Consider the following 26,711-nt stretch of genomic DNA (forward strand, 5'->3'; position numbering starts at 1 on the left):
AGAACGGATGGCAGGATGGTGTTCATGCTTTCGATTTCACAAGAATACACAATGGAACAATACATAGTGTCGTCTTCTAACCTTCTCCAAGCCTGATCCATTTGAAAATTCAATACGTCCCTAAGGGCTCTTCGCCTTATTTACAAACACACTTATCCATTTTGAATCATATAAAAAAAACTTCTCCTTTTTAAACGAAGTATAAGAGAAAATTCTTCAACTTGGAGACAGGAAATGTACCGAAAGCTAGATGCTTGGAAATTGTATACCCACAAACACAAGCAGCAATCTCCTGTTTTTTACATTGGCTTCCAAATGGAACGGACGAGAAAAAAAATGAAAAATTGAAGTAAAACAAAGACCGCAGTAAAAAAAACAAATGATTAAAATTGATCGCCCAAACACCACTGCAATGCATGTGAGTTAAACTTTACGATGAGATGACTTCGAAAAAAATATCTGACTTCGAATGTAAAATTAAAAAAAAAACACTTATCCACTCCAACAGCGTGCTTCATTGCTTACTTTACACACATTAGTGTGAATTAGTGATGTAGGTTATGTTTTATTACATAGCACTAAAATGCCACCCAAACTATGTGAGTGAAGAAAATCATCATTGAATTGTTTAGAAATGAAATATATCATTCTTGCTGTTCTAATATACGCTGAAAACTAATAACAGATGATCTCAATTGCAAACCTCGTGAAAAGAGTTTTCACAGACTGTCACGTGGACTGATTTAGTTTATTAATATTCTCACTTTTGCACCACCACCTTTGGTAACAGTCTCTTCCTTTCACTTTGTTCACTATATTTGAGTCAAAAATTCGTAGCAACAAGAGACTTTCATGGTGGTGTACTCATTTTTCTGAACATTTTTCATAAGAACACTGAAAAAAGCACTAAGACTTTCACACGAAATCTCGAGGGTTTGTCTGTTCAGTTCGTTGTATCTAATTTTCATCTCCAAACAGCAGACTCAGTGCAACCATCACCAGCATCGTTACCCAGATGCATCTCATTCCCGGTCCAGAAAGGGCCCTCCCGTTTGCCGACCTTGTTTCGTGGTAATGGTATGCACCATTGGCGTTTATTTACAGCCCCAGGACAATTCACCTCCCAGAACCGGGCTGACGAAGGGAGTGAACAAAAGCACCCACGAAAGCGTGGAAAACCTCATAAGAATGCACCAGCACATAAACACAACCACACACACACACAAACACTCTGGCACAAACAGATACACACTCGCACACACCGTGACCTAGACTATGACCTCCTCCCAGACGGGATGATGATGCCGTTGGCCCAGTTCGGTGGCCATAAACACCTCTATTTTTGTGTCCCCGGAGTCGTAGTACCTCGTATCGAGTGGACCTAAACCGACCCTTGCATGCTTGGCGGGGAGGGCGGGATGGGGAAACCGAACGGATCGTCCTGATCCAACGATGACGTGGATTGCAGCTCGCACGTCACCGATTTGACACTGGGGCGCGTCTACACTCGAGAGCCATCGTTATGCCCTATCGCATCCTTACGCTCACACTAGCGTACACACACACACACACACACACACACACACACAGACTCTCACATACTTACACAAACATGTCTATCCATTGCGTTCACTTGCCATACACACATGCGGCCCGCACACGTGAAACCCATACACTTACTGCCCCGAGTCGGAGAAAAGCCCTACCGTTTGATGGATGAAATCGCACGCAAAGTGTGTGTGCTTTTATTCATTGTTTTTCGGCAGGGAAGCTGTTAACGACGCGTGTGACTGCAGAGGGCAAACATAGAAGGTCCAACAAGCCGGAGAACAACTTTTTCAGCAAAGAAATCGTCAACCATGAACAGGCGCACAGAAGGGTTCCGTATCCGTAAAAGTTTGCATTTCTGTAGCAAAAATCATCAAGTAACGTTATGCTGGATTGTTCTCCGCATGGACCCCTGCAAGCTTCCCAATGCACACACTGACACGGGGTACAAAATAGGTCCACGAACGCATCACGGGGTCAGGCAATCGAAGGGAACGCCATTCGAGGGCCAAACCACGACCGCAAGGAACCTCCGCCCGGCCATCGTTCAACCATTAGGGCGTTTTTCTTTCTTCGCTTTGCGCGCGGCGAGCGGAATTTTCCCAGCGGAAAGTGATAGGCATTTTTCGGCCCCGGAAAATCGCAATCCAAAAATCCTTTGCCCTTCCCCTCGACCCCCCACCGTGAAGCCACCACCCTCCCCACTCGCGCCGCCGGTGCACTCCAGTGTTGCTTGTCGACCTTTACCACTCGCTCTCGTCCTTTCACTCTCCCATGCACGTACACATATTCGCACACATACACTGCGTCTCTCTCTCTCGGACCCTCTCCAAAGCCCCGTTCCCAGTACACGTTTGCTCTCTTTTTCTCTCTCTCTCTCCCTGTCTCTGTCCCTCTCGTTTTATCTATCACTTGGCTTTGCCCATCGTATGGTGTGGTTGCTGTGTTTTGCTGATGCTGCTGGTACTGCTGAAGAAGAATGACACCGATGATGATGGTGATGACGATGACGGGAAAACTGTAATCGAAGGCTGCTGTGGTTCGGAGTGTATAATTACCCCTTGCAAGTGACAAACCACACCACACTGAATGGTTTAGGGAAGCTCCCACTTTAACGGTCCGCTTTTCCCGAAATTGATTCTCTCGTTACGCACTCGAGTCTTCTGCAGGATTCACCCACATGCGGGGTCCGAACGTGCCGTGGACTGTGTCTTACCGAGGGAACGGGCCTGCCAACGTCGCTAGAGCGATGGTTTCGCTTCGGCGTGTAGTGCCACCACCTCTGCCAGTCCAGGGCCCGGGGTCCGGGAGCCGAGTCGGGCGAGGCAACGGACAAGGGCCGGAGGGCAGCGAATGGAGTTTTCCAGCACACTTTCGAAGCCACCCGTCGTTTGGCACGCGTTTGTGATGCGCTCCCGGGGCGTTTTCCCGTTCGCACGGATTCCGAGCGAAATCTGTTGTTTCGCCCACGGTTTTCCCTGGTTGGGCCTGGTTCCGTGCGAGACCCAATCACCGCAGGCTCACAGGCACACTCCGCCAGCACACTGCACCGAACGACCGACTCGAGCTTTCGACTCGCGGACAGCGCCACTCGCTTCCCGAACGGCCGAATTGCAGCAACTTTTGGGGTTAACAAAAATTATCTAATATTGACAACAAATCGCAATCGGTAACAAACGGTCCAGGCGATTTCATCAATCCGCGGGCTCAAAGGCAACTGGAGATGGCTGAGAAAAGATCAGTGGCTGCGCAACTGCGCAGGTCTGCAGCGGTTCGACGCGCAGCAGTCCGTCCGTTCGGGTTCGTGGTTTTCCCGAGTCGGGTGGGTTTTCATCTTCGCCCGATTCGCGCACTCGGTCGCTCCCTGGCGTTCTCCGTTTCGCTCGTTTCACACGAGGCTCGTTTACACACGCACGTACACACGTACACACACACACACACACTGACTACACGATGACGCCCGACAGGATGTCGAGAAAAACCCACCACCTCAAGGGAGAACGTGAGCGGGAGCGAAAAGGCGAGCGACAGTCCGGTGGTTTCGGAGAGCTTTCCCACACGATTCGGAGCACATCTTTTCTTTTGGCACACTTAAGCCACCGTGGCTGTTTTTTGTTGACTTCTCGCCAGCGAACGCTCCCGCAGCATCACGCACGGAACCTGGGTCAACCACTTTCTCTCGCGCTCTCGCATTTTCGCAAAAGGGAGTGCCCCAAGTGTCAGATGTCGGTGGATTCCCCCGAAAACCTACGGTCTTCCGCACGAACGACACGAGACGACGAAGGGCTTTTTCGTTTCTCGACCTGTTTTGCCTTGTTTCTCACGTCCGTGTGGCTCACGTAGCGTAATGTCTCACTTGCTGTGGCTCATGGGAAAACTTTCACTCGCCATGTGACAAAGTTCCGTTCGAGGTGGATTTGCGTTCCACTGTGACGCATTCGGATGGCGATGCGTCTGCTTTGGAATACGCCTGACAAATGTGGGGCCACCAAGGGAGGTCTGTCAAAAGAAGCACGCCTGAATGGTGGAAGTAATTGTGATGAAATAATAAAGCAATAATGAACGCTTTCTTCTTAATAGCAAACATTTTCCTTAAATATAAAAATTTCCACGGTAGGATGAACAGAAACATCTAATTTATTAACACAAAGCATAATATTATTATTCAAAAAATACCCTTTTGATGCTAAATATTACTTTTTGCATTTGGTATTTTGAAACCGAAGTAGCCTTTAACATACTGTAAAAAATATCTCATATTCAAATATGTAAGACGTTGTTTGTTACAATTGAAGACATAATTTATGTCAATAAATGAAAACAAGTTAATACAACATTTATTTATGCTTGAAATAAACAAACAAAGAAATTGAATCGACTCAATTCCTGAAAATAAGACACTGTAGTATTAAAGTGGGCACTCAAAGCGTAAACGATGTGCGTTGAAATTCAATTTTTCTCTTCTCGTCTTTGTCAAATTTAGATTTATTTTGTATTTCGTATCTCATCCAGTATAGTTTGCATATAAGTTTAAAAAAAACTATCTGAGAGATAAGCGATGTATGCCAACAGAGGCAAACCTGCGGGTATCCAACGCAAACCACGTTGTCGTCATTCGAAATTCTTCTAGTTATCGCAAGACTTCAAGAAGGAGCACATGGAAAACACCCCAAAGGCGCGTGTGTGAGTTCATGTCACCGCGGTTCGGGGACGTGAGATAAGGCATCAAAAAAGGCGATGGCTCACGTGGCTGCAAGTGAGCACGGAAACAATGAGAGCAGGTGAGTTTGAGCAGAGACGTATGATCTACATCGCGGTTGCTCTCGTTGTACGTGTGGGGTCCGCTACGTATCGGCCGTCGTTCGAAGGCTCCACAGATGGGCGCACATGGACCAAAACACCCTTCGTAAAGGTTGAGCGAGCCGTTCTCTCTGGAAATACACACGGGGGGAGGCGAAGGTTCGTATGGCAAAAACCGACCGGGTGTGGATGGGAGCTAAAGGGCACGCGAAACAAGCGGGCTGGGAGCAGGGACCAAGTGATAACTACAATGGTAAAAATCTCCCATCTGACGCCACCGGGAGGCAGCTGTTGAAGGAACGGAACGGAGTAAAAACGCATACCACACGCGCTGGATGGCGTAAAATGTTTCTCCGGAAAAAAGCCGCTGCGGAGTCGGGGCGTTGGTGAACTGTGGACGAAAACTGGGAACCATAAGCGAACTTTTCCGGGTGTGCCGGGATGGAAGCGGGACGCTCGGTGAACCGGGGTGAGTGGGGTGGTTAGTGGTTTTCGGTAGTCTATCGACAAGAGTGGAGCACCATCACGGTAATAGGCAATGAAAGACAAAAAATAAAACGACCCAGTCAAGGAAGCCAAGCGGGCCAGACTTTTCAGAACCTTTTTCCTTGTTTTTGTGCTGCCCCAGCCGTTTCCCCGTGGGTCACATAAGTGAATGGGCGACAAACGCATACGAGCAATTCTGTGTCGCAAAGCGAGAAAAAAAACGGGAAAATATTCCCTCACCATTCGCCCATTGGGGACGGGAAATTGGTTCGAATGCCGTGCGGGTCGGTGATGAGCCTTTCAGTAATACATTTCTTGCGGAGCACGTGGTACGATGGGACGCTAGAATCGGAAGACACGAACGGTAGACGAAGGGGGGGTGAAAAAGTTGAGTTGCATTAGCACCACCTCCAGCAAACCGTAGAGAGGAAAGTCTGTAATCTAAACTGCCCGATATGAAGAAAAAACGGCGGCAAGATGGAAATGATAGCCAGGGACGCAACAAAAAAAGGGTGTCATCAGCAATGAAGACTGTGAAAAACGGGGAAAAATAAACGACGGCGTAAGTGGGGGCAATGAACGGGAAATCAGGCCACCGGAGCTAAGCGTGCAAGGCATTTGCGATGAGGGAAAATTGAAAAGGCAAGTTTAATAAGCAAAAACAACAAGGCAAGGAAGTTTCCCGTACATCGGATCGATTGGAGTGTCAAGTTGAGTAACATTTTATTTATAAATGAATTTCCTCGAATAAAGTGGTAAACCATAGGTACGGGAAAAATCTGCCATCTTGAATATTTTAAACACCCACGCTTCATCAAACTCTTCCCAAGGTTGATTGCTGCTCCCAACTTGGGTGGGAAGAAAAACCAACCAGATGTGTCAAAGCTGAACAGCGGAGACATTTATAAACAACACAAATAGTACCGCCAGTAGAACGTTTCTTGGATGGCTGCCACGATGGAATGTTGACGTTGATTGGAGTTGCGATTTTACCGCAAAGCAAATATCGTCTCCCACCCGACGTTCGAAATCGCAAACCCGAAATAGGGGAAAACGGACACACCACAGCGTTCCTTAACAGCGGATCCAAGCATCGCGCCTCCATTAGTCAGCTTCTCCCGGGTCACGATTCGTCCTGGCGCGTTGCAATACCGAACCGAAAGCGTCCTGTTGAATGTGTGCTCGAATGGAATGTTCATTTTGGTCGTGGCAAACCCATCCCGCATTCGATGACAGGAACCATTTGTCAGTCGATGGACGAATGGTCAGCCAATAAGGGTGTTTTTTTCTGCCGGGGTGAGGAGAGCGTGATCGACGGCACATGCTATGGGACGATGGCACGGAGCGCATTCCGCTGGAAAACACGTTTGACCTCAATTGTAATATTGTAATAACGGAATATGGAAAAAATGATACTTCTTAGAGAATAAAACTGCGAAAAATGAAAACCGCATATCTTTTTTAATGAAATTCAACGAATTATCTCCAGCTTATATAAAATTAGCAATGCTTTGAAACATCCAATATGTCCTTATGAGTTGTATAAAACATAGAAATTGTTATAAGTGTAAAAATATATTAAAACAACTATATCAGAAAATTTACAAAACACTTCAAATGAACATAATGGTATTTGCAAACTAGAACCAATAGTTATAATATATTTGTCGGAATTAGAAATGTTTCCTTTCCTATTTTTATAAATATTTTTTTATACGTTTTTATGCTTTTATATTCGTAAATTATGCTATAATTCAACAAGCATGTATTCCAACACCATTTAAAAGTGTATAGAACGTCGAATACTTGAAGGTATTAATTTTTATATTGGATTTTTTAAGTAAACTTTTTCTTTTGACTTTACTGTCTGCTTCTTCTTCTTCTTCTTCTTGGCGTAACGACCTCTTGGTCAGGCCTGCCCGTTAAGGGCTTACGAGACTTGTTTCTCTGTAGGGGAGGATACGGTCTCGGTTGGGATTCGAACCCACGTCGTCGAGGTGGTGAGCCCCGGCGCTCATGAGCCGACCCCCAACCCTTACTGTCTACTGTTCAGCTAGTTTTTCGTAACCATCTTAGCACTTTTTAATATGACAGAATATAATCGAACACTGATGGAATGAATTCAACATACAAAAGAACATTAATTAACATTCATTTGGAAAGAAACAATGACAAAAACTGTGTCGTTAATTTGAAAGACTCAAAAAATGATAAACATACAAACAAACCTCTTGATAATTTATTTATGTCTATACAAATTTAAACATTTGGAAAATTCTTCAAATCCATTTGATAAATAAGTTTGGTTAATAAACTCATCAAAGAAGCAACAACGCTGTATTATTATTTTACTTAATGCGTCTTCAACTTTATCTTCTTTACTTCACTTGTTCACGATTTTAACAATGGACTAGAGAACATTGTCAAATAAATCACCTAACTGGATCGTATCGCTTCATCGGATGATTATAATTTAATGATGTCGCAACATATTCTACACAATTTGTCTCCGTAGAAGGTGTGGCCGTACCGTGGCGACCGGTTTAGACATCCGTCTATCCATGGCTTACTTTTTCGTATCAGATCCGCAGCTTCTAGAAGCTAGAAGGCACGCGATAAGGAGGACAGGATAAATCCTTCGGATTTTTTTTTGCAATCTACTTTGCAGCCTCTGCTCTCCTTCTGCCCGGCGAGATTAATCTTCTCCTCGATCCGTTATCGATACCGTGACACAGATCAAGTGAACATATCCTGTACTCGAGTATCCACTTCCTTCCAGCACCGCCACAGCACCCCGTTCTACATTCCACCTCCCCCACGGGGGGTATCGTATTTTCGACGGTGCCACCCACACTCCGCCACCGCCGCCGTCATGTCGTGCGCAAATCAGCACTTTTGTTTACCCACACCGAGCGATAGGAAGCTCGCAATAAATCATACTGTTAGCTAACTAACTTGCTTCCGTTTCGCTATCGTCCGGTCGGTTTGCTGCCTGATGCGAGGCGCACTGATTTTATGTTCCTTGCTGTGTCGGCGATTCGTGCAAAGACCGTTGGCGCAGAACAGTGAAGCAATTCATTTTCGTCCCACCATACAAACACACTCACAAACACGCTGAGCGAAATATGAATTTCATGAGCGACACTGCACGACTAGCTCACAAAGGAAAGCAAAATTGACACCTACAGCAGAACGTAAGATCCGACGGAGGGTCGGACCCGCATCCACCGTAACTCGTTCCGCTTACGAACAATTTCTCGGAAAATCGTTTAAAAACATTAAAACAACACACTGTCTCGACTGGTGGTAGAGCTGGTTTTGCGTGGGAAAACGGTACCCATGGGCTTCCACCCCACCCCGATTGACTGCCCGAAACGACGTCCCGTCCGTTCGGACGATTGAACGCCAGATTTAATCGACATCCACTCTGTGCGGGCATAGTGACCAGGACGCCATAGTATCCGTCCGAGCACAACCACCAGGGGCTCCGACGGATGTGTATTTATTGCTAATTAAAACTCTTCGATCCCTTGATTAGGTTGGCATTGTGCTTCGCTCCACGTGGTGTTGTGTTGCAATACCCGGTTGGCATCGGCCAGACCGTAACGAGCAACCGCTCCGAAGTGCTGCCTTATCGTCACCGAACACCAAAACACCACCCTCAACGGACGGAGTGTAATGTCGGAGTTTAAGTACCCTCGAGCACAGCCCACGGGAAGTCAATGGGTAGATTGCACCGGGCCGATTGTGGCATGACGGTGTGCTTAGGATATTCTAAAACACAAAATTAGCTATGTTTGGTTAATCTTTCTGCCCGATTACCGCTTCAGGGGCCGGTGGCAGGCGTTGGCGAATTGTCGTGTGTGTTTGTGTGAAGTACCGGGCGCCTCCATCACTCCGACAACACGTTAAGTACCAGGCGCCTCCATCTCACCTCAGTTTACCAGACACCAGGCGTCTCCATTTCGGGAAGCACTTGCAGATGGATTATTTTTTGGAATGGTTAATTGTTAACCAATGAGGTATTAAATGCGGACCAATAGTACGCATAAGCATTAGCTTAAGTTAAATAGCATGAGACCGATTGGATGAGCGGTTGAGAATAAATCATTACAATTTATCCACTGAAATACAAAACAGAAACAAAGAAAATAGTCTGTCATTGCCCTGATTCAAAAAAATTCAACGTCTTCCATTTCCAATTAATGGAATGCCAATTTACAAAATATGGCAAAATGCAAAATCATCTTGTCTGTTACTGTTTTGTTTCGTAACCATTAGTAATCAAGTGCAATGTTTAAGTAAGATAAATTTCAATTGATAAGGGTGCGTGCAACTGATTAAATTTAAACTTAGGTATACAGAAACGAAACGCTTTTCAAACTCCTAATCATTTGTAATAAAAATCTGCACTTGAACGAATGCAAACACCAAATGGTTCAATAATCACTTCCATGAGGTCATCGGAAGATACTGGCACAATCGGTGCCACAAAGTACTCCTTGCAATGAATTTACTAGGATGAGGATTGTCTTTAAGCCACACGCTGTGCACATTCCCAGCTGCGGAAACAATTTCACTCGAACATGTTTAATTATTCACTTGGCAGCTAATTGCTTTGCTAATTGTTTGTGCCGCCCATTTCCGTGCATAATGAAAACGAGTCAATGATCGAAAATCAACGTTGCCGCACCAGTCATGCCCGTAGTGGAGACATATCGTTACGTAAGCAAATCTGCCGGTCGAAGCGCATCTCTAGAGTGCAATAAAAAATCTATTAAACTCATCAGAAACCAAGCTTGCAATCAAAGGTAATTGTTCCTAGTGTAAGAAGAGCACAATTTTACACGAAGTTCTAGTTACATAACGGTTGAAGCTGCGTTTTTTAAAAAGGTGAATTGATCAATACCATTTTCCAGTAAATTTTCATACCTAGATCTTGTATACAACCTTAGAATGATATTCGATATAATTGATTAAAAAACTGTTAACTTACTCCCGCTTGGGGATATTGGGAAATTCGATCCATGACGCAACTCGTTTATTCCATGCCAACGTTTTGCTTCATAATGCAGGTTTAATGCTCTTCGAGAATACGCCCACCGGTTTGCACCACCACAGTGGTAAGGTATTCAACCGGTCATTCTTTGCGGAAAATGAAGAAAAAACGCTTATCTCATGCAACATAGCACTTTAACGCTACCGTCGATATCTGGCCCTCGTTGCTAACATCACTCACGTTTCCTAGCCTGGCGCGAGCGAGTACAGCGTTAAATCAAAGCTGAAGCGACGGCAGGGAAGTGGCGAGTCCAGTAACGAGCGTACGAACATTAACATGGTGCCAACATTTTTCATCCAACACCGAGGCACCATTTGCGAACGCACTGCACCATATTTCACCGGGGTTTCCGAAGCCTTGGATGCGAGCCCCTTTACGTCTCCGTGACGGCATCGGCTCCCATCGACAGCCCTGTGCTGATGCCAGCTGCGCGGAACGGCCCATACTGACCGAGCGCGATAAATTATCTTCTTAGCACTAATTTATGGCTAATATTGACTTGCGGGGTTGAAATTCGCTTTCACGCCCGAGTGCTACATTTCCACGAAGTCCTCGTCCGGGATGGATTTGTCTGTCACAAAAACCGACCCGCTTTTCGTTCTCCACCCGCCGAATAAAAGGGGGAGCAGGGGGTAAAAAAAGTTCGCCACCAAAGCACGCCCATCACCGTCTACGATGGACACGTCACCCGTTGGGGCGATGGGGGAGGATGGATTTCACCCTTCAAAAATATATCCCTCCCGCCTGAGCTGTTTTCTGCCCTTCCAAACCAAACCAAAACCAAGTCAAACATTTATCCATCCCACAAGAAATAGTGTAACTGGCCAAAGTAGCTTCGGAAGCCTCCGTACGTCGTGTTCCTACCGGATCCATTCCCGAAACTCAAAGCGAATGCTACTAACGGACGTAACGGATGGTTCAGCCTACCGCGAGGGCCGCTTCTCCCTGCGCCTCCCAAGAACTCATGAACTGTTGGCCGTGATTTATTGCGAACATCCGGGACGTTCGAGATTCGTACCATTCGGAAACTATAACCTACTCCCAACGGTGGGACGAATCATGAACAATTATATTTCTTTCCTTCCACCTTCGACCAGCGTTTCAGCTCGTGGCGCAAGAAGATGAAACCCAAGACCGGCTGGACTACGACCGTCTTGTCGGTTGCGAAGAAAACTTCTTCCCGCGCGCCAGAACCGAACGTCCAGCGGGTTGCGAGGCGGCATTTTCGACCCTCCACACTGTTGGATGGATGACTCCCGTGGGATTCGTTGCGGATGAAAACTTTCGCTCGGAATCGGAATTGGATTGGGATGACTTTTAACTTTGCTACTCCCCTTTCGAACAACCAGGCTCGAGCACGTTGGGGATCGTTGAGTTCAAAGTGTCCATATTTACGAGCTCTAGTTAAGCTGATCCGTATTTTGCTGTTTGCTGCAGCAACCATTTCAAATCCGAAGTTGCAAGAAGCGCTGAACGAATGCTGTGTTGCCTATTTTGATACCTGAAAAACAAACAAACGAATCATAAATCAACGATCAAGCCGTGTGGTAGGTAAATTGATCCCAGTGCTAACATTCCACAATCCTACTCGCTGGCCTTGTCTGGCTCCCTCTAGAGCACATGTCGGATTCTACGTTACATGCGAGACGGATAGGAGTTCTCGATATTAGTATCACCGAAAAATCTTGCGTTCGCATATTTTATAGCATAAGTTGTTGCATTTGTTTAAGGAATATACTAATGAATGAATTATTCTAATGAATACGAGGGTTGCCTTTTAAATTTCGGGATTTGGAAAAACTGGTGATGCAATCTGTTAATTAACAATTTTATCGTAAAGTTTGACGTTTTTGAGGTTATCCGTACTCAGAACGTTTTGACATACGAGCGCTATTTGTGTTGTTAAAAAAATGTTTAAAGTTTCAATCGACACGAGTCTTTTTTGAGAGATCTTCGCTTCTTCTGGTGTTGAAAAACGTTGAATTTTCAGTTTATTTTTTACGTACGGGAATTAAAAGAAGTCATTTGGTGCTAGATCCAGGACTATATGGCGGATGACTCATCAAATCGATGTTTTGAGTACTCAAAAATGCAGTTGTTTGAGCCGATGTGTGAGAGCTCGCATTGTCGTGGTGATGGGTGATCCGTCGACAACGGTTGAATTTGCTGATTAGTTGGAAGGCAACTGGCAAACAAATTGTTGTGTACCACTCAGAATAGACTGTTGTGCGTTGTTCTAGAGGTTTGGTTGCGATATATCCAGTTTTTCCGAAAAAACATGCGACCATTTGCTTGGAAGTGCTTCGTGCGTGAACAACTTTGGTTGAATTCGGCTCATCTTGAAACACCCATACAGTCGATTGCAGTTTAGTTTCGGGCTCATTCGCGTAAATCCACGACTCCTCACCTGTCACGATATTAAAGACGAGTTTTGAAGCACCGCAATCGTATTTTTCGAGCATTTCTTCCGGCCAATCGACACGAGTCTTTTTTTGAGTGATTGACAAATTGTGTGGAATCCAACACGAACAAATTTTTTTGACAGTTAAATGTTCATGCTATATTAAGTATATGCTGGTCCCAGTAATACCTAAGGTTGTCTCTATCTCACAAAAAGTCACATGACGATCTTGCAATATCCGTTCAAGCACAGCATCAATGTTTTTCAGAACAACAACTGATTTTGGACGACCTTCACGAAATTCATCTTGGAGTGAACTCCGATCACGATTTAATTCTCCAAACCATCAATAAATACTGATCATTGATGGAGCTTCATCACCAAAAGTTGAATTAAGTTCATTCATGCAATACTGCTGTGTCAATTTACGTCGAAAGTTGCAAAAAATAATCGCACGAAAATTTCCATGACCCAATTCCACAATTTGGCGGACATTGACACTTTTAACATTTTTTTAACAACACAAATAGCGCTCGTATTTCAACACGTTCTGAGTATGTATAACCTCAAAAACGTCAAACTTTACGATAAAATTGTTAGTTGGTAGATTGCATCACCAGTTTTTTCAAATCCCGAAACTTAAAAGGCAACCTACGTAGAATGTTTCAATGGATTTTACTAAACTATTGACTGCAATGCTTTTTTGGCTATGCTATGGTTCAAGTAGACTAGTTGTCGATTACTTTAGGCTTTTGTTTTAGTAAAGCGACAGTGATTTGAGCTCCAATAAAACAGATAAACAGCTCCAAATAAACATGAATGATATATTTTGGTTATTTTGTTGTTGTGATCTTATTCATATTTGATGAAGCAAATGATCAGCGTAGGACAAGGCAAAAATGTACACTTTCAAACAGTCTTAGTGGCTGGGTCGAAGAATAACTCTAAGTAACTGCATTCTACTTTTTTTTCTATATAACTTTTTTTTATAAACTAGTGTCAACTTAGCGAGTTAATTCAAATCCGCAATAATATTGCTTATGTGTCACTAAAATAGTGCACTTTTTACATTCACGTGCTAGTAAATACCTGAAACATTTGTATTTTCCAATGAAAAACTCTATCTCCCGCAAGAACATTTTGATTTTAGTTTTGTTGAATAAAGCTAACTGCATATATTCGGCTACTAAGCTACAATATTTTATATTAAATGTGTGATCAAATCTGTGAGAAATGTTATACAAAACTGAAAAATCAATTTTATGCATTTTCATTAACAATCTTGCATAGCACAAAGTATCCCATTCCATTCATAAATTAACATCTGCCCTTTCAGCAGAAAATAGAACAGCCTTTGTTGATAACATCTTCCTTGAAAGCATTCCCTAGCGTCTAGTTCCACATACATACACACGCATACATTTTATGCAAGTGACGCTTGCCCACGACTTGAGGATTGTCGAGGACACGCCCGACTGGTGATAGAAATGTTAACAAAAGACTTTTCATAAAGTATGTAGCAACCCTCATCAAATGGCACACCATATTTCATCGTAGTTGAATTTTTTATCATAATTGATCGCTGCCCTAGTGGGTTTCGTTCCAGTTTTTTCTCTCTTCTTCGCGCTCCTCCCAACACGGCATTTCTTCCGGGAGGGCGTGCGGTACCGTTTGATTTTGTTTTATTTTCCCGGAACCCGAAAAGCAGAAGCCAAAACTTTTCGATTCAATGCGGTCCGTCCACGCGTGTGGCATCGGCGAACTGTCGCTACCCATAATGTATTGCTTTCACGAACGGGCACACCGCAAGCAAAGCGAAGACATTTCACTTTCCTACCGCCTCGGCAAAGTTGTTAAGCGAAAAGTGATCGAAAGCTAGGAAAAATGTGGCAGGGATCTTTTGTGGTAAAACTTGCGTTTTCCTTGTGCCCTCTGGCCATTGGGTTGTGAAAGAGAATAATGCTCTAGCGATGGTGGATTGTTTGCATAAGAATTTGAATGATTTTCTTTTTATGTTAAACTAAGCTGCATTACAAGATATGCTAAATTTGCTTGTATCGTTGAATAGCTTTTATCAGCTATATTAACGTGATATTTAAAAACTCTTTCAAAGATTTAATATGGTTGGTACCTTGACAAACACTTTTGTATCGAGCTTTGTCTTATTGGACACATTTTCAGATATTGTTTCATCTTCAATCATGTAAAAACAATATTTCCAATAGGGTGGGCCTGCCTTAAACAAACGGCACTATTTAGACTATTCCTAAAACATTAAAATGTGATTCTTCTTCGTTCTCCTCTACGCCATAGTTAGTGTTCACCCTGCCGAACACTACGAAAGGGATAAATCTCAAAGGAACAAAGAAACAAAGATAAACAATGGCCGTGCGATTCGAAAAAGTTGTTATAAATGATACAGCTGGCTAATAAATTTAACGAAGCCAGATAAATCGTTCAAATCTACTACTTCCACGTTTGGGTAGGTCAACGTCCGCCCACACTCCATCGACGGGTCCTCCGCTGACAAAACCCTTGCACAAAGAGAGGCTCTTGAGGCGCCCGAGCCATTCCTCCCGTCCGCTCACTCGCTTCCTTGGATTCTCGAATACATACACTTTTTTTCTTAATCTAATCTGCCACACATTTCCACTCATCGTTCAAACCACTCAAAAACCTCGGGCAGGGAAAAGCCACCGCGCGCGGCCGGGAATGGCGTCACCCGGGGAACCTCCGGTTTGGAAAAGGGTGACACGCTCGGTGAATTGACTGGAACAGAAAATGGATGAGGGTTTTTCTCGAGTTGCGAACCACACGCCTATTTCTCTAACCCTCCCGTACCTTCGTCCCAGTCTACCCAACAGTCCTAGCGGTCGATTTGCCCGGAGGCTTGATCCACAAGCCACAAGCTGTCGCACCTTGAGCACATTCACAAGCACGCATATACACACACACACACACACACAGACAAACACACACAATCACAGCCGCATGCTCGAGGCCACGGGACACGAAATGGATTGAAGATAATAACGATCGTACTGAATCAAAAACGTGCTCGAGATGTATGGCGAGTGTTTTGCGCAGCAATCGGTTAACGGACGGAAACGGGCCGGGCGGAAGTAGACGCTACAAACCGGTGGGTTATCCGTTAGATAAATCATGCACTCATGTTCGACAGGCGGGACCCGGGCTTCGGGTCGGGAGACATTTACTGCACGCACAACTTTGTCAAACTCCAGCCAACGCGAGGCAAGAGCTGACTGATGCGGCACGATCCCGGAGCCAGAAGGAAGGTGATTTGATAAGATGAATAAAGAATCGTCACCATGTTCCACACGGTTCGTTTAAAACAAATAAATAAGGATTAAGTAATAAATGGAGCGATTACTTCATCCTTAAAACAGGCAGTGGAAAATGAGTGCTGAAAATGCTTTAATTAACAGCCGCTTAAGTATGGATAACAACAAATGTTCAGTCTCAAAACAGTACGAGACGAGACCATTGTTTAGTGTTTTATTGAATTTTAGACTCTGGTTACACAAATAACCGTAGCAAATACGTATTGTAAAAAGGTAAATAAAATTCAACATTCGCTTAAACCATTTACCACAACTCAACTGTTCATCTTCAACTCAATCGGAACATTATAAAAACAGGGATCTTTTAACAAGTAGAAAGCAACAACATCTTACAATAAGTTATTAAAAGCAATCTGCTTTTCAAAAACTATTTTGCAAATAAGTTGCTTAGGGCACAGGGTTTTTGTTTTTAATTTTGTTTTCAGAACCACAGCTTGTCTCCATCGACCTAAAACCATGTTTTATGTTATTACTCTTACCATAAAGTATATTTATTACATTTGTTATATTATCTTACTCCTGATACTGACTCAACTAATATGATGCAGTTGTATATAAGCCATGCTTAAAATCTATTCTTCCAGATTTGATCGAGTTCAATGATGACATTTTCTAGAAGCAAAAGGGTTTTGAGAAAATTAAGTTCTTCAAAGTTTCTCTACGTGTTTTACTTCCCTTCAAATAAAATAGTAAAACAATCGAATGGATGCATATGGGCAAAAAGGAATTACAATACAATACGCTGAAACACAGGGGGCTAAAGAGTGGTCCGCCCACAGAACGCCGTCCACGGATTGGCATTTCGATCGGGAAACGAATTCTCGCCCTCGTAAACACAGTTAAGCGGTGAATTATTCATACCGCTCGAAAAAGGCCGCGCCCACGCGCCCCGGTCTTTGCGACCGAAAGATAAGCATCCCGGAGCTCAGATGCATTCGAAATCCAATTAACGGCCTTTTTCGCTGTAAATAATGCCGTACTGACGGAAAAACCAATAAACATGGTACCAGTGCTGGTGCCGGCGGGGCTGTTTTCCTTTTTGCTTGCCTCTATATTCCTTGCCGGTTTTTTCTGGTTCCGTTGTTTTGGCTGACCTCGTCCCCACCGTTACATTATTCATCGAGTGGTTTCCTTTTTTTTTTGTTCGGTCAGACAGAAAATGGCCCGAGCTTGACAGAACGAATAGCACACGGTGCAATTGATTCCTGTCGATTAATTTGACCGTTTCGTCTTCACCGGGTGGAAATGGTTAGACTTTTCTTCGATCTGTTTGAGTCACCACAGACAGTTGGCAGCTTATTACAGCGACCGCGGGCGGCCTGAGTTGGGTATCGCATTTCATTTGCACTACCTGCCCAACGTCGGCCAGATTTGCTACGGTCAAACCAAGATCTTGCGTCATAAAGGTTTCAATGTTCTACGGACTCCACCTCCGAGTGACGCAGGGAATGCAAACCGGTCATTTAATTAGGATACGACATCACCACGGTCCCCTTTTAGCGCCATACACCTTGCAGCATTCAATTTGTCCGAAGGACAGCAAGATCGTTTCGTTTGATTTGAAAAGACAAGCTCAAGATCCGGAGGGCAGACCCGAGATCTGGAGGTCGGATCTCGCATTGTAGGTTGTTTTGCTTTGAGCGAGTGCTACAACAGCTACAAAACAATATTTGGAGAAGAGAGGTTGAAAGAACGGTGACAATGAAATTATCACTTCAAAGGGGAACGTTTCCCGTTTCATTTAACTGTAACCGGAATGCAATGGGCAAAAACGAGCGACCTTGGGCGAGGAAGCTGGGCAACAGTACAGGGTCGCAAAAGAGATGCTCGCTCAAAGCGTAGGCGATAAAAAGCTTTTCTCCCTGGCATCCGGGTGGAAGCTGTGGTCGAAAGCCGTCCCACATTTGCTACAGACATTCCCTAGGAGAAACGCTCGTTCCAGAGTGTATCCCATCGTTTTTACGATCTCACCCCAACCATTTTCCAAACCCCTTCACGTCATCATCTGCAGGGCGTTCATGAACGCTTTATTGAAATTGTGTTTAACGACAAAATATATTGCAAAACGAACATTAACATTGCCAAACCCCCACTCCCACAGCGGGTTGGTTGGTTGGTTGGTTGGCCGAGAGTGTTCCGGATCGAAGAATCCTTCGGTTTTGCGAGCTGTGGTGGATAAGAACCGAGGCTATTGCCACAGGATACTGTAGGACGACAAAGGAACCGGCTCACAGCTAGCAGTACGGCGTTATCTGCCAGCTCGCTCGCAAACTTCGAACGCTCGACGGGAAGGAAGTGTAGCAAAGAATCTAATATGTTGCCACCATTGTCAGAGTGGTACGATTTAGGACCCCAGGCGCTGTTCTAGATAAACTTCTGCAGTCCCGCAAGGAGGCACGAAATGCCCTTTGGTGGTGCATTCGTTTGTTTCATTGCAATAAGAAGGGCAATTTATTTTAAGAATGTCTTTCTATTTATCTATGTACGAGAGTTTCGAGCAATTGTGGAAGGATTTGCCGATGATATTTTTGATTTTCTAATAAAGATATACTAAAAGCAGAACTAGTCTCTACTACTAACACTAATACTACTTCCACTACTCTAAAAGTTAGTAAGAAACGTTCACTAGAATTCAGATATTCTAAGTGCAAAGTAAATTCTTTGTTGCATGAAGTTAATTTCTTAACTGCTTTCTGTGTGTTTGGATGTCAGCCTCTGCTATGTTGATTTTATCACTGTATTCAGAAACTATCAATTACTATGTTTTACAGGCTTTTCCAAGCAAGTTATCATGATTTTTTTGGAGCATAGCGCATTGACAAGAAAGGTATTTTTTATGGTAAATTAAATCAGTTTACATGCTAAATTTAATTATTTTTTCTTTTGTCAACTCTTCTCAATCTATTCCTTGAAAATTAAGTTCTGGTTTGTTGCTCATTGATCTGCGTATCATCGTTAAAAGAGCGTTTAAATCAGTTTATGTATAGGAACCGTTCACAAAAATTCACAAACAAAAAATTCAAACAAATCAACAAACAACAAAATGAAAAATTCGCAAAACCAAAACACAAACAGAAAATACCTGCCGAAATAATAAAATCTTATTTGTACCTTAATTCAACGAATATATGTATGTCTAATATGAACCGATAACAGTTCGTTGAATCGTAGAAATGAATACGAAATAAATTATAAACTATGATGAGGGAATTAAGAAAATAAACTAAGTTTATTTGGCATAATAGGGTAGAATAAAAATGTACAACATTACTTTACTATTGTTGTGATATTCTGAACATCACAGTTATTTGTGTTCAACTAATCCGTATTCCGAATCTGATAACTGGTTATCTTATTGAATGTGTCTAATGCATACATAATATTTTTAAAATTTTTGTTGTTCAATTATCTCAAAAATGGCAAAAATTTTGAGTTGCTACTATAAATTAGCAGCTACATTGGACTGTGGGCATATTTATACTACATAGTAAATGTATCAGTTGTGAAAAGTTTCGTGACATCTGCACTAACGTCGAATTTATATTTCCTACGATCTGTTAAAGTACACTACTTGTCAGACGCCGCATGTTTAACATACCCGCGACGAGTGGATTACTAAATAGTGCACAATGGTTAAACGATATCGTATCGTATCTTGCCGTTTAGTCTCCGCAATGTCCCAGCCCCCGTCGCTGCAACAGCCCTTAAGTAAGAAGATATGTTTTTGTCATATTCTGTCAAATTCCAAGGCACCCCTACGCATCCAACCACTGCAGAAAACGACGCCAGCCTACGAAATAGTTTCTACCGCTTCGGTTTGACGCCGTGGAACTTGTTCGACCGTCAATTGCATTACTGCTCAAGCTGCAGACGAGGGCGCGTTGCGGCGAAAGTTGTCCTCGAGGAGGGCACTGAGTGGGTGTAGTGGGGTTGGGGAAACAAGCATTTTATGTTGCCATTCGCTACCACTTCCGGTGCTGCTTATTGTTGTTTGTTATTTTTCCTCAAATATGCCGTACTACAGGCAGGGAATGTTCACAGTTTAGCGGGCGTGAATATTACTACATTCTCTCCGCTCGTCTGGAAAAGCCGCCGTCCCGTAACCCGACGTTGGTTCGTCCTGCTCCATAGCACATAAAATGACTCACTTCCGTCGGCGATGGCGATGGAGCAATTTTGCGATATTTCCCCACGTGCTTCCCCCCGTGTACTCCGAGCCGGCTCTACGCAACAGCATTCCACCCGGTGGAGGCATTCTTTCTTCGTTAAGCCCATATCTAGTGAGTCCGAGGACGGTTTGGCGTAGGTGGGTACACTTGCTTGTTTACACCAGCACCGGGAAAGTTTGATGCCGTGATATATGACGGCCACGTTTAATAGATACTTTATGCTTGATTTATGCTCCAAAGCACTGCCTCCGAGTCTGCCGAGGCGGGCGAGAAAAAAGTGTGAAAATCGTAAAGAGGTAGAGTGTGTTATTGAAAGGACAAAAGCTCGAACTCACAATTTTGGACCCTGACGATCCATCCCAATTTATACCCTGACCAGCACATCCGCGAGAAAATGGCTTTCCCCGGCAAGTGAAACAAGATACGGTAGAATAGATACTATCAATCATCGCTCTTCGTGGTGGTTCGAGGGAAGAAAAGTTAAAGAAAAGTGCCATCAAACTCCCAAAAGAGGTTATCGTTCGCTGCACGGATAAATGGAAGAAAGGACGAACGCCGAGGAAATGATGGGTGTGTTTGGTTGAACAACAACCGAGCAGACTCACGGAAACGATCTTTTTGCCAAAAAAGTATCAATCGAAACTCGGTGTTGGTGGCGGAGTGATTATCAGTGGTTTCGCTCCCATCGAAAAAAACCTGAATGTGAAGGTCAAACCTAGTGAAAATTTGATTAAGCTAAACGAAAAAAAATCTTTAACATTTTCATATTAAATCGAATAAGTAAAAAAGAAATGTCTTTTAAAGAGAAGAATAAGAATATGAAAATGTGGCAAACTATTAGAAAAACACAATTTACAAAACAGCATTCGGCACGCTTATTCTATTTTTATAATTTTTGTTGATATTGCTATGGTTCAAATAAATTGATCTGAGTAAATAAATTTTAATGGAATTAAACAGCTTTGGAAATCATTGCTCGATCGTTTCAGGAGTCATTATATATTAATTATCATTTTCTCGTTCTAAAAATAGACTTTACGTATAGCAACTCCCATTCGGTACCGGTTTCGAACATTCTAAAACGTTTCGCACAAATCATCCTTGGGCATTGTGAAGGTAAACATCATCGAAAACCTCCTTCGAATCACAAATGAAACGCTTTCCCACATTACTGCTGGGGAAGTTCGTTAGCGTACCGCCGGTGCCAGTTCGTATCGAGCCGCAATGCCGTCGTGAATTAAAACCGTAAAGATCAATCGAACGCCGTCGGTTTGCTCAGAATAAATTCAATTAAACTGCCAGCGCCATCATTAACATTCACCCGGGATGTCCTTGGGAATGGGATCGTTAGGTCTCGAGTTCGTTGCTCGATTGCCGATTGTCGGAGACATTTTTCGGAGCAGTGCGGAACCAAACCGAAATAACACTCCCCGCCACTCTCGCAGCATTTTCCCCTAACCCCCTCCGTGGCCAAGGCGGGTGCTCACTTGACTTGACGAGTTATTTATTTACCCAATTTCGCTCCACTTACGCCGCACAAAAACGGTATTTACATTGCGTCGTTCGGCTAATGGGTAATGCCGTTGGTGGCACATTTATCGGGCCCTCGGCATCAGGCTTTTTCGGTGGCGTTTCGTTCGCAATGCTCCAAGAATTTCGGGGCCCTCGATTGGATGGCCCGGTTGTCTGACTGACTGACTCTCTATTGACACAACTAATTGGCGCAAAGTGTGCCGTATTGCTCGCGTCGAGCGTCTTACATCGAGCGCGGTCGGTGCCGTTCGGTGCAGTTTCCGGCAAGTCGTTCCCGTCGCAAGGGCTCGTCCCAAAAAATGCAACCATCGTCCAAGGTTCTCGTTTGCGTCGCCTTCATGTGCATGGTCGGTGCGGCACGTGCCGGGCTCGAGGCCGATGCCGGCGCGCACCTGGACCGTGCCAAACGGTGGCTCAACTTCCCCGTCAACGGCGGGGTGGCCAAGATGGTGCTCGGCATCGTCGTGCCCATCCGGTTCCTGCACCCGCTGCCGCGCATCATCGTGAACACGTACAACTTACAAGCCAACTATCGCATCCCGGCCACCATCATCTTTCCGCATCCGGAGTCGGTGTTTAAAAACCGGGCCTTGGCGGCCGACGCTGCCGACGGGCTGAAGGTACCCGCCTCGGGCGATCGCAGCCGAAAGCAGCTGTACGAGCTGCTCGAGCGGGGCTGGAGCCAGTGGGGCCATGATGGGCATGCCTGCCTGCTGCGGGCCGTCTGTGAAGTCGCCGAAACGCCGCTCAAACACAACGGATTGATTGGCGAAATAATCGATGTGATTTTCACGTAAGTACCAAGCCGCGCGGGGTGACGAAGCTTTCCGCCTACCGGTCGCCAGCTCCACGCCAGTAGGGGTTGGATGCGGGAGAGGAAAGTGCCTTCACGTGCGGACAATGATGGTGAATGATTGACGAAATAAGAAACGATTGTTGACGGTGCGCTCGGTAGCGGCAAACGGTTGCGCAAAAATAGCACCATCGGTTCGCGAAAGCGTTTCAATTTTCAACGGAAGACAAATTGATTTGGTGCAGACGTGTGGAAGGCCACATATTCCGACACGTCCCGGGCGGCCACGTCGTGCGGTGGGAAAGCGATCATGTCAATACTGTCACCGCTTGGCTTGACACGATCCTTTTACCAATTTTATTTACCAAAGTGAAAGATGCTTTTATGGCTAACATCATCAACTAAAGTGGGGCATAAAGTAGGGAACATGCAGAGGTAGAATTAAACATGTTGAAAAAAAACTTGTTACCAAACTTTATATAATTTATTGTAAAAAAGAACATCCACACTATGTTTCTTCGAGTAAACTGATTTCGTTTCATAATCCTCTTTTTCCGTGTTTGAAGAAGGATGTTTTGTAACCAAGGGATATATTTAGTTATGTACTTACATATGTTTTAATATGTTCCAATTTATCCTACTCATTTTGAAGTACTTAATCGAGCAAAACATGATGGCTTTATCATTTTCTTTTTTACATATGAATTCTATTGAAATCATTTAAAATGATTTTCCTGTAAAGACACGCTCTTGTTCTTCGTTCTTCTTCCTAGAAATGTACAAAGTTTGTTGTTTTTTACGACTAAGTTTGTTTGTGTTATAAAATATTCCATCAATATGTATTAGTTTGATGAACATGAACATTTGTGGATCATAATCATGATTAATCTGTTCACGTTTTGACTAAATTTTTTTTAATTGATTTTTTGAAATTGCAATATAAGCAACTACCTCATGAGTAACAAATATTTTATTCTATACTTTCAGACCCTTTCCAACGGACGGTCTAGACGCGGAATATCAACTGGCCCAAGTACACGGTTTGCAGCGCCGCAATTGTCTGCAACGCTACCCCAACTGTCCCGCAGGACATGGATTTTTCGACAGCATATCGACGCTGGCCCTGTCGTAAACTAACAAAATGAGTAGGAATCAAAATATGCTCTCGTCTCGCACTTACCCAGCCTTAATGGATGCGCCACTTAAGGACGCTGGCTACAAACTGTACAATAAATTGTTTCCATCACTTCCACCATGAAAGCTCGGCACCCGACATTGACTTGGCGCTCAAAGCACAATGTTGCTGTTTTATGCCCGAACGTTACATTGCAACGCGGGTTAAATGCGGAAGGTATCGCCAAGCTTGCTGCAAGTGGCAGCCACTTTAGAGCGACGTACAAAAAGGCTCGACCTCAACGACTTTTGAACTCAGCTCCTGTGCGCTGTGCTTTCCCATTCGTTGTGCCAGATCCCGCGAGGGACACGCGGACGCCCGCGAAGAAGATGCAAAACAAGGACTGCGACACAAGAAGATTTCATAAATGAAACTATCATAAATTATTCTAGAATTATAAAAGTCCACACAATGATTTACCGCATTTGTAGGGTTCTCGGGTTCTGCTTTGTCCTAGCCGTTGTGCCCTCCTCTAGGCTTGTGTGCGCGTATGCATGTATGTATAGCTAGTGTTGTAGTGAAATAAAACAAATGTCACCACCGAACGAGGTCCGTCGGTTGTTTCATACGCGACCCGAATCCTTTAAAGTAACGAATGCTGCAAACTCAATACGAAGCAATGGCCAACCGTGCGCCTGTATTGGTGATCGGGCGTGTTTCGCAAGGGTCCCAGTTGTATCGGCACAAAAAGGGACACCGGCCTGGCATAACGGACAATACCCAGCAATTCGGTCGGCAAGCTGAATACCAAAATTGCCGCCCGAGTGTTGATGTCGGTGAACCACCAACACATCAACTTTCCTTACCTTTCCTGTAGCCCATCATGTTAGAGGTTGACTCCGCTATCGTTGGCTAGTGCTAGTACAGATAAGGGAAAGCTTTCAAATATGTACCATTTTTACTAGAACATATACTAGTTTTTCAACAAGAAATTTAAATTTAAGTAGTTTGATTCTTCAATAATGATAATTATTTTAATCAAAGTAAAGGCAAATTAAAATGTTCAATACATAGTTAAATAGCATAATGAGGGGCTTGTGTAATGGATAATCCCAATTTTGAGGATGTTAAAGCTATGTTCATTGTTTTAAAAGCATAGTGAATATACATCGTGTTATACCATCTTTAGGGATAGTGAATTAATAAATTAGTGAATAAATAAATAAGTTAATAAACAAAAATATAAAAATAAAAAAATAAATAAATAAATAAGTTAACAAAAATAACCAGTTCATGGTTTTTTTTCTTGCACAAAATATCCATTTTATAATAGAAAGAAATTGTGAACAAAACTTGAAACTAAGCTACAATTTTAGAAAATGGGCCCTGTAAGATTTCTTTTATGCACAGAAAGCTAATCCGACATTTCAAAATTAAAAGTTACTAGTTTGGCTGCGTTTCAAAATGAATATTGAATCGTTGGATAACCACAATCGTAAAAAACAAACCAAAACGAAATTCTTAACTTAACTTAACTTAACTTAACTTAATCGTTTAGCTACTTAGCTAGTGACCTATCCAGACAATCTTTAGATAATTGTTGAATACTACAGCTGACGCATCTGGCTAGCACGTTTAGACAATAACACAATGCAAAAAATATTATGAAAAATACTAAACTAACATTGAAAAACGATTCCTCTTTATATAATTATGTATGCTAGCAGTTTCACTAAAACAACCAAGATGCATAATGGAACACCATCCCGTACACCATGCCGAGGAACAATACCTACTCACCAAAGAGGGTCTCTTCCATTCCTCATTTGAGGAACAAGGGAGCTGGAAACATCTCCTCCCTCGCCCCCTTCGCCTCCACCCCCTTCTACTGTCTATGTATTGTTGTTGTTTTCGTTGCTATTGTTGTTGTTGTTGCTGTTGTCCTACCCGGTTGCGCATTCGCTAAGCAGTATTATTACAAGTTTCATGCATCATGGGAATCGTTTTTTAGTGGAAACCATAAATTTACTTTCACCATCAGAAGCCAGCACAAAACCCGAATGCTCGAATAGGGTGGCCACCCTCCACCCGTTCGCTCATGCACACATACGCGCCGTTTGCCAGCCGTTGATGGTCGCATTTTCATCGAGTCGGATCGGACCGCGGTCCTCCCGGTGACTGTGCTGACCAATTCCATTCCGCTTGGGACAGCGTGAAATCCTTTCGGTCCTTGCCCGCCCACCAGCCCACCCCCCACTCTTCCGGTGTACACATAGATATGCTAGTTCCTGGCCGGCCCGTCGACTACGGCGAACAATTACTGGCCGGCTCGTGCTGGTGACAATTTTTATTGCAACCAATTTCGCCCACTGGGAATCAGGTGGCCACCGTCACGTCCGAGCCACCTCTAACCGCCAACACCCACCATCGTCCTTCCCACTCCCACCGGGACGCGATTCGATCCGGAGTGTGATGAGATTTTCGCGCTGGCCCATTTTCCTTTGACGACCGATTAAAGTTTCTTTTTGCTTTCGTTCGATCGGAGTAAAACGCGACGGCCACCGGTTTTCTCCCGGGTGGGGCCGGTTCAGCCTGAGTTTATTTAAAAACTCCGTGCACGTCCACTCTGGGTCCAGGGGACGGGTATGGTCCGTGAAGCGGAAGCGTTGGGTCCGGTCCCGGCGCGGACTCCCGTTCCGGTGCAGTGGCCGTTAAATTGAAATCGCTGGCCGGAAAACGGCGTCCAGTCTGTCCACGGGATGAGCGGGGCAATGTGGTGGACGCGGAAACCAACTTCTGGCCGAGCAAGACGATGGAGACGAAATTCGGGAGCAACATTTATTTCCAGAAATCGCGCTCGGACTCTTGGCCCGGTTCCAAGTTCCAACTTGCTTGCGCTCCATCATTCCTCCGACTTCCAAATGGCCAGAAAGGGCCGTTGGAGGG

At 44.1% G+C, this 26,711-nt stretch overlaps 1 protein-coding gene across 1 annotated transcript; it reads left to right on the forward strand.

Annotated features, from left to right (window-relative positions):
- The first annotated feature begins 22,157 nt into the window (after positions 1 to 22,157).
- On the forward strand, positions 22,158 to 23,783 carry LOC131260336 (uncharacterized). Its single transcript, XM_058262038.1, has 2 exons — positions 22,158 to 22,651; positions 23,639 to 23,783. The coding sequence occupies exons 1-2, from the start codon at positions 22,158 to 22,160 to the stop codon at positions 23,781 to 23,783; spliced, it is 639 nt and encodes a 212-aa protein (XP_058118021.1).
- The last annotated feature ends 2,928 nt before the right edge of the window (positions 23,784 to 26,711 follow it).

The sequence above is a fragment of the Anopheles coustani genome, chromosome 3, assembly GCF_943734705.1.
Source record: "Anopheles coustani chromosome 3, idAnoCousDA_361_x.2, whole genome shotgun sequence".
Classification (NCBI taxonomy): Eukaryota; Metazoa; Arthropoda; class Insecta; order Diptera; family Culicidae; genus Anopheles; species Anopheles coustani.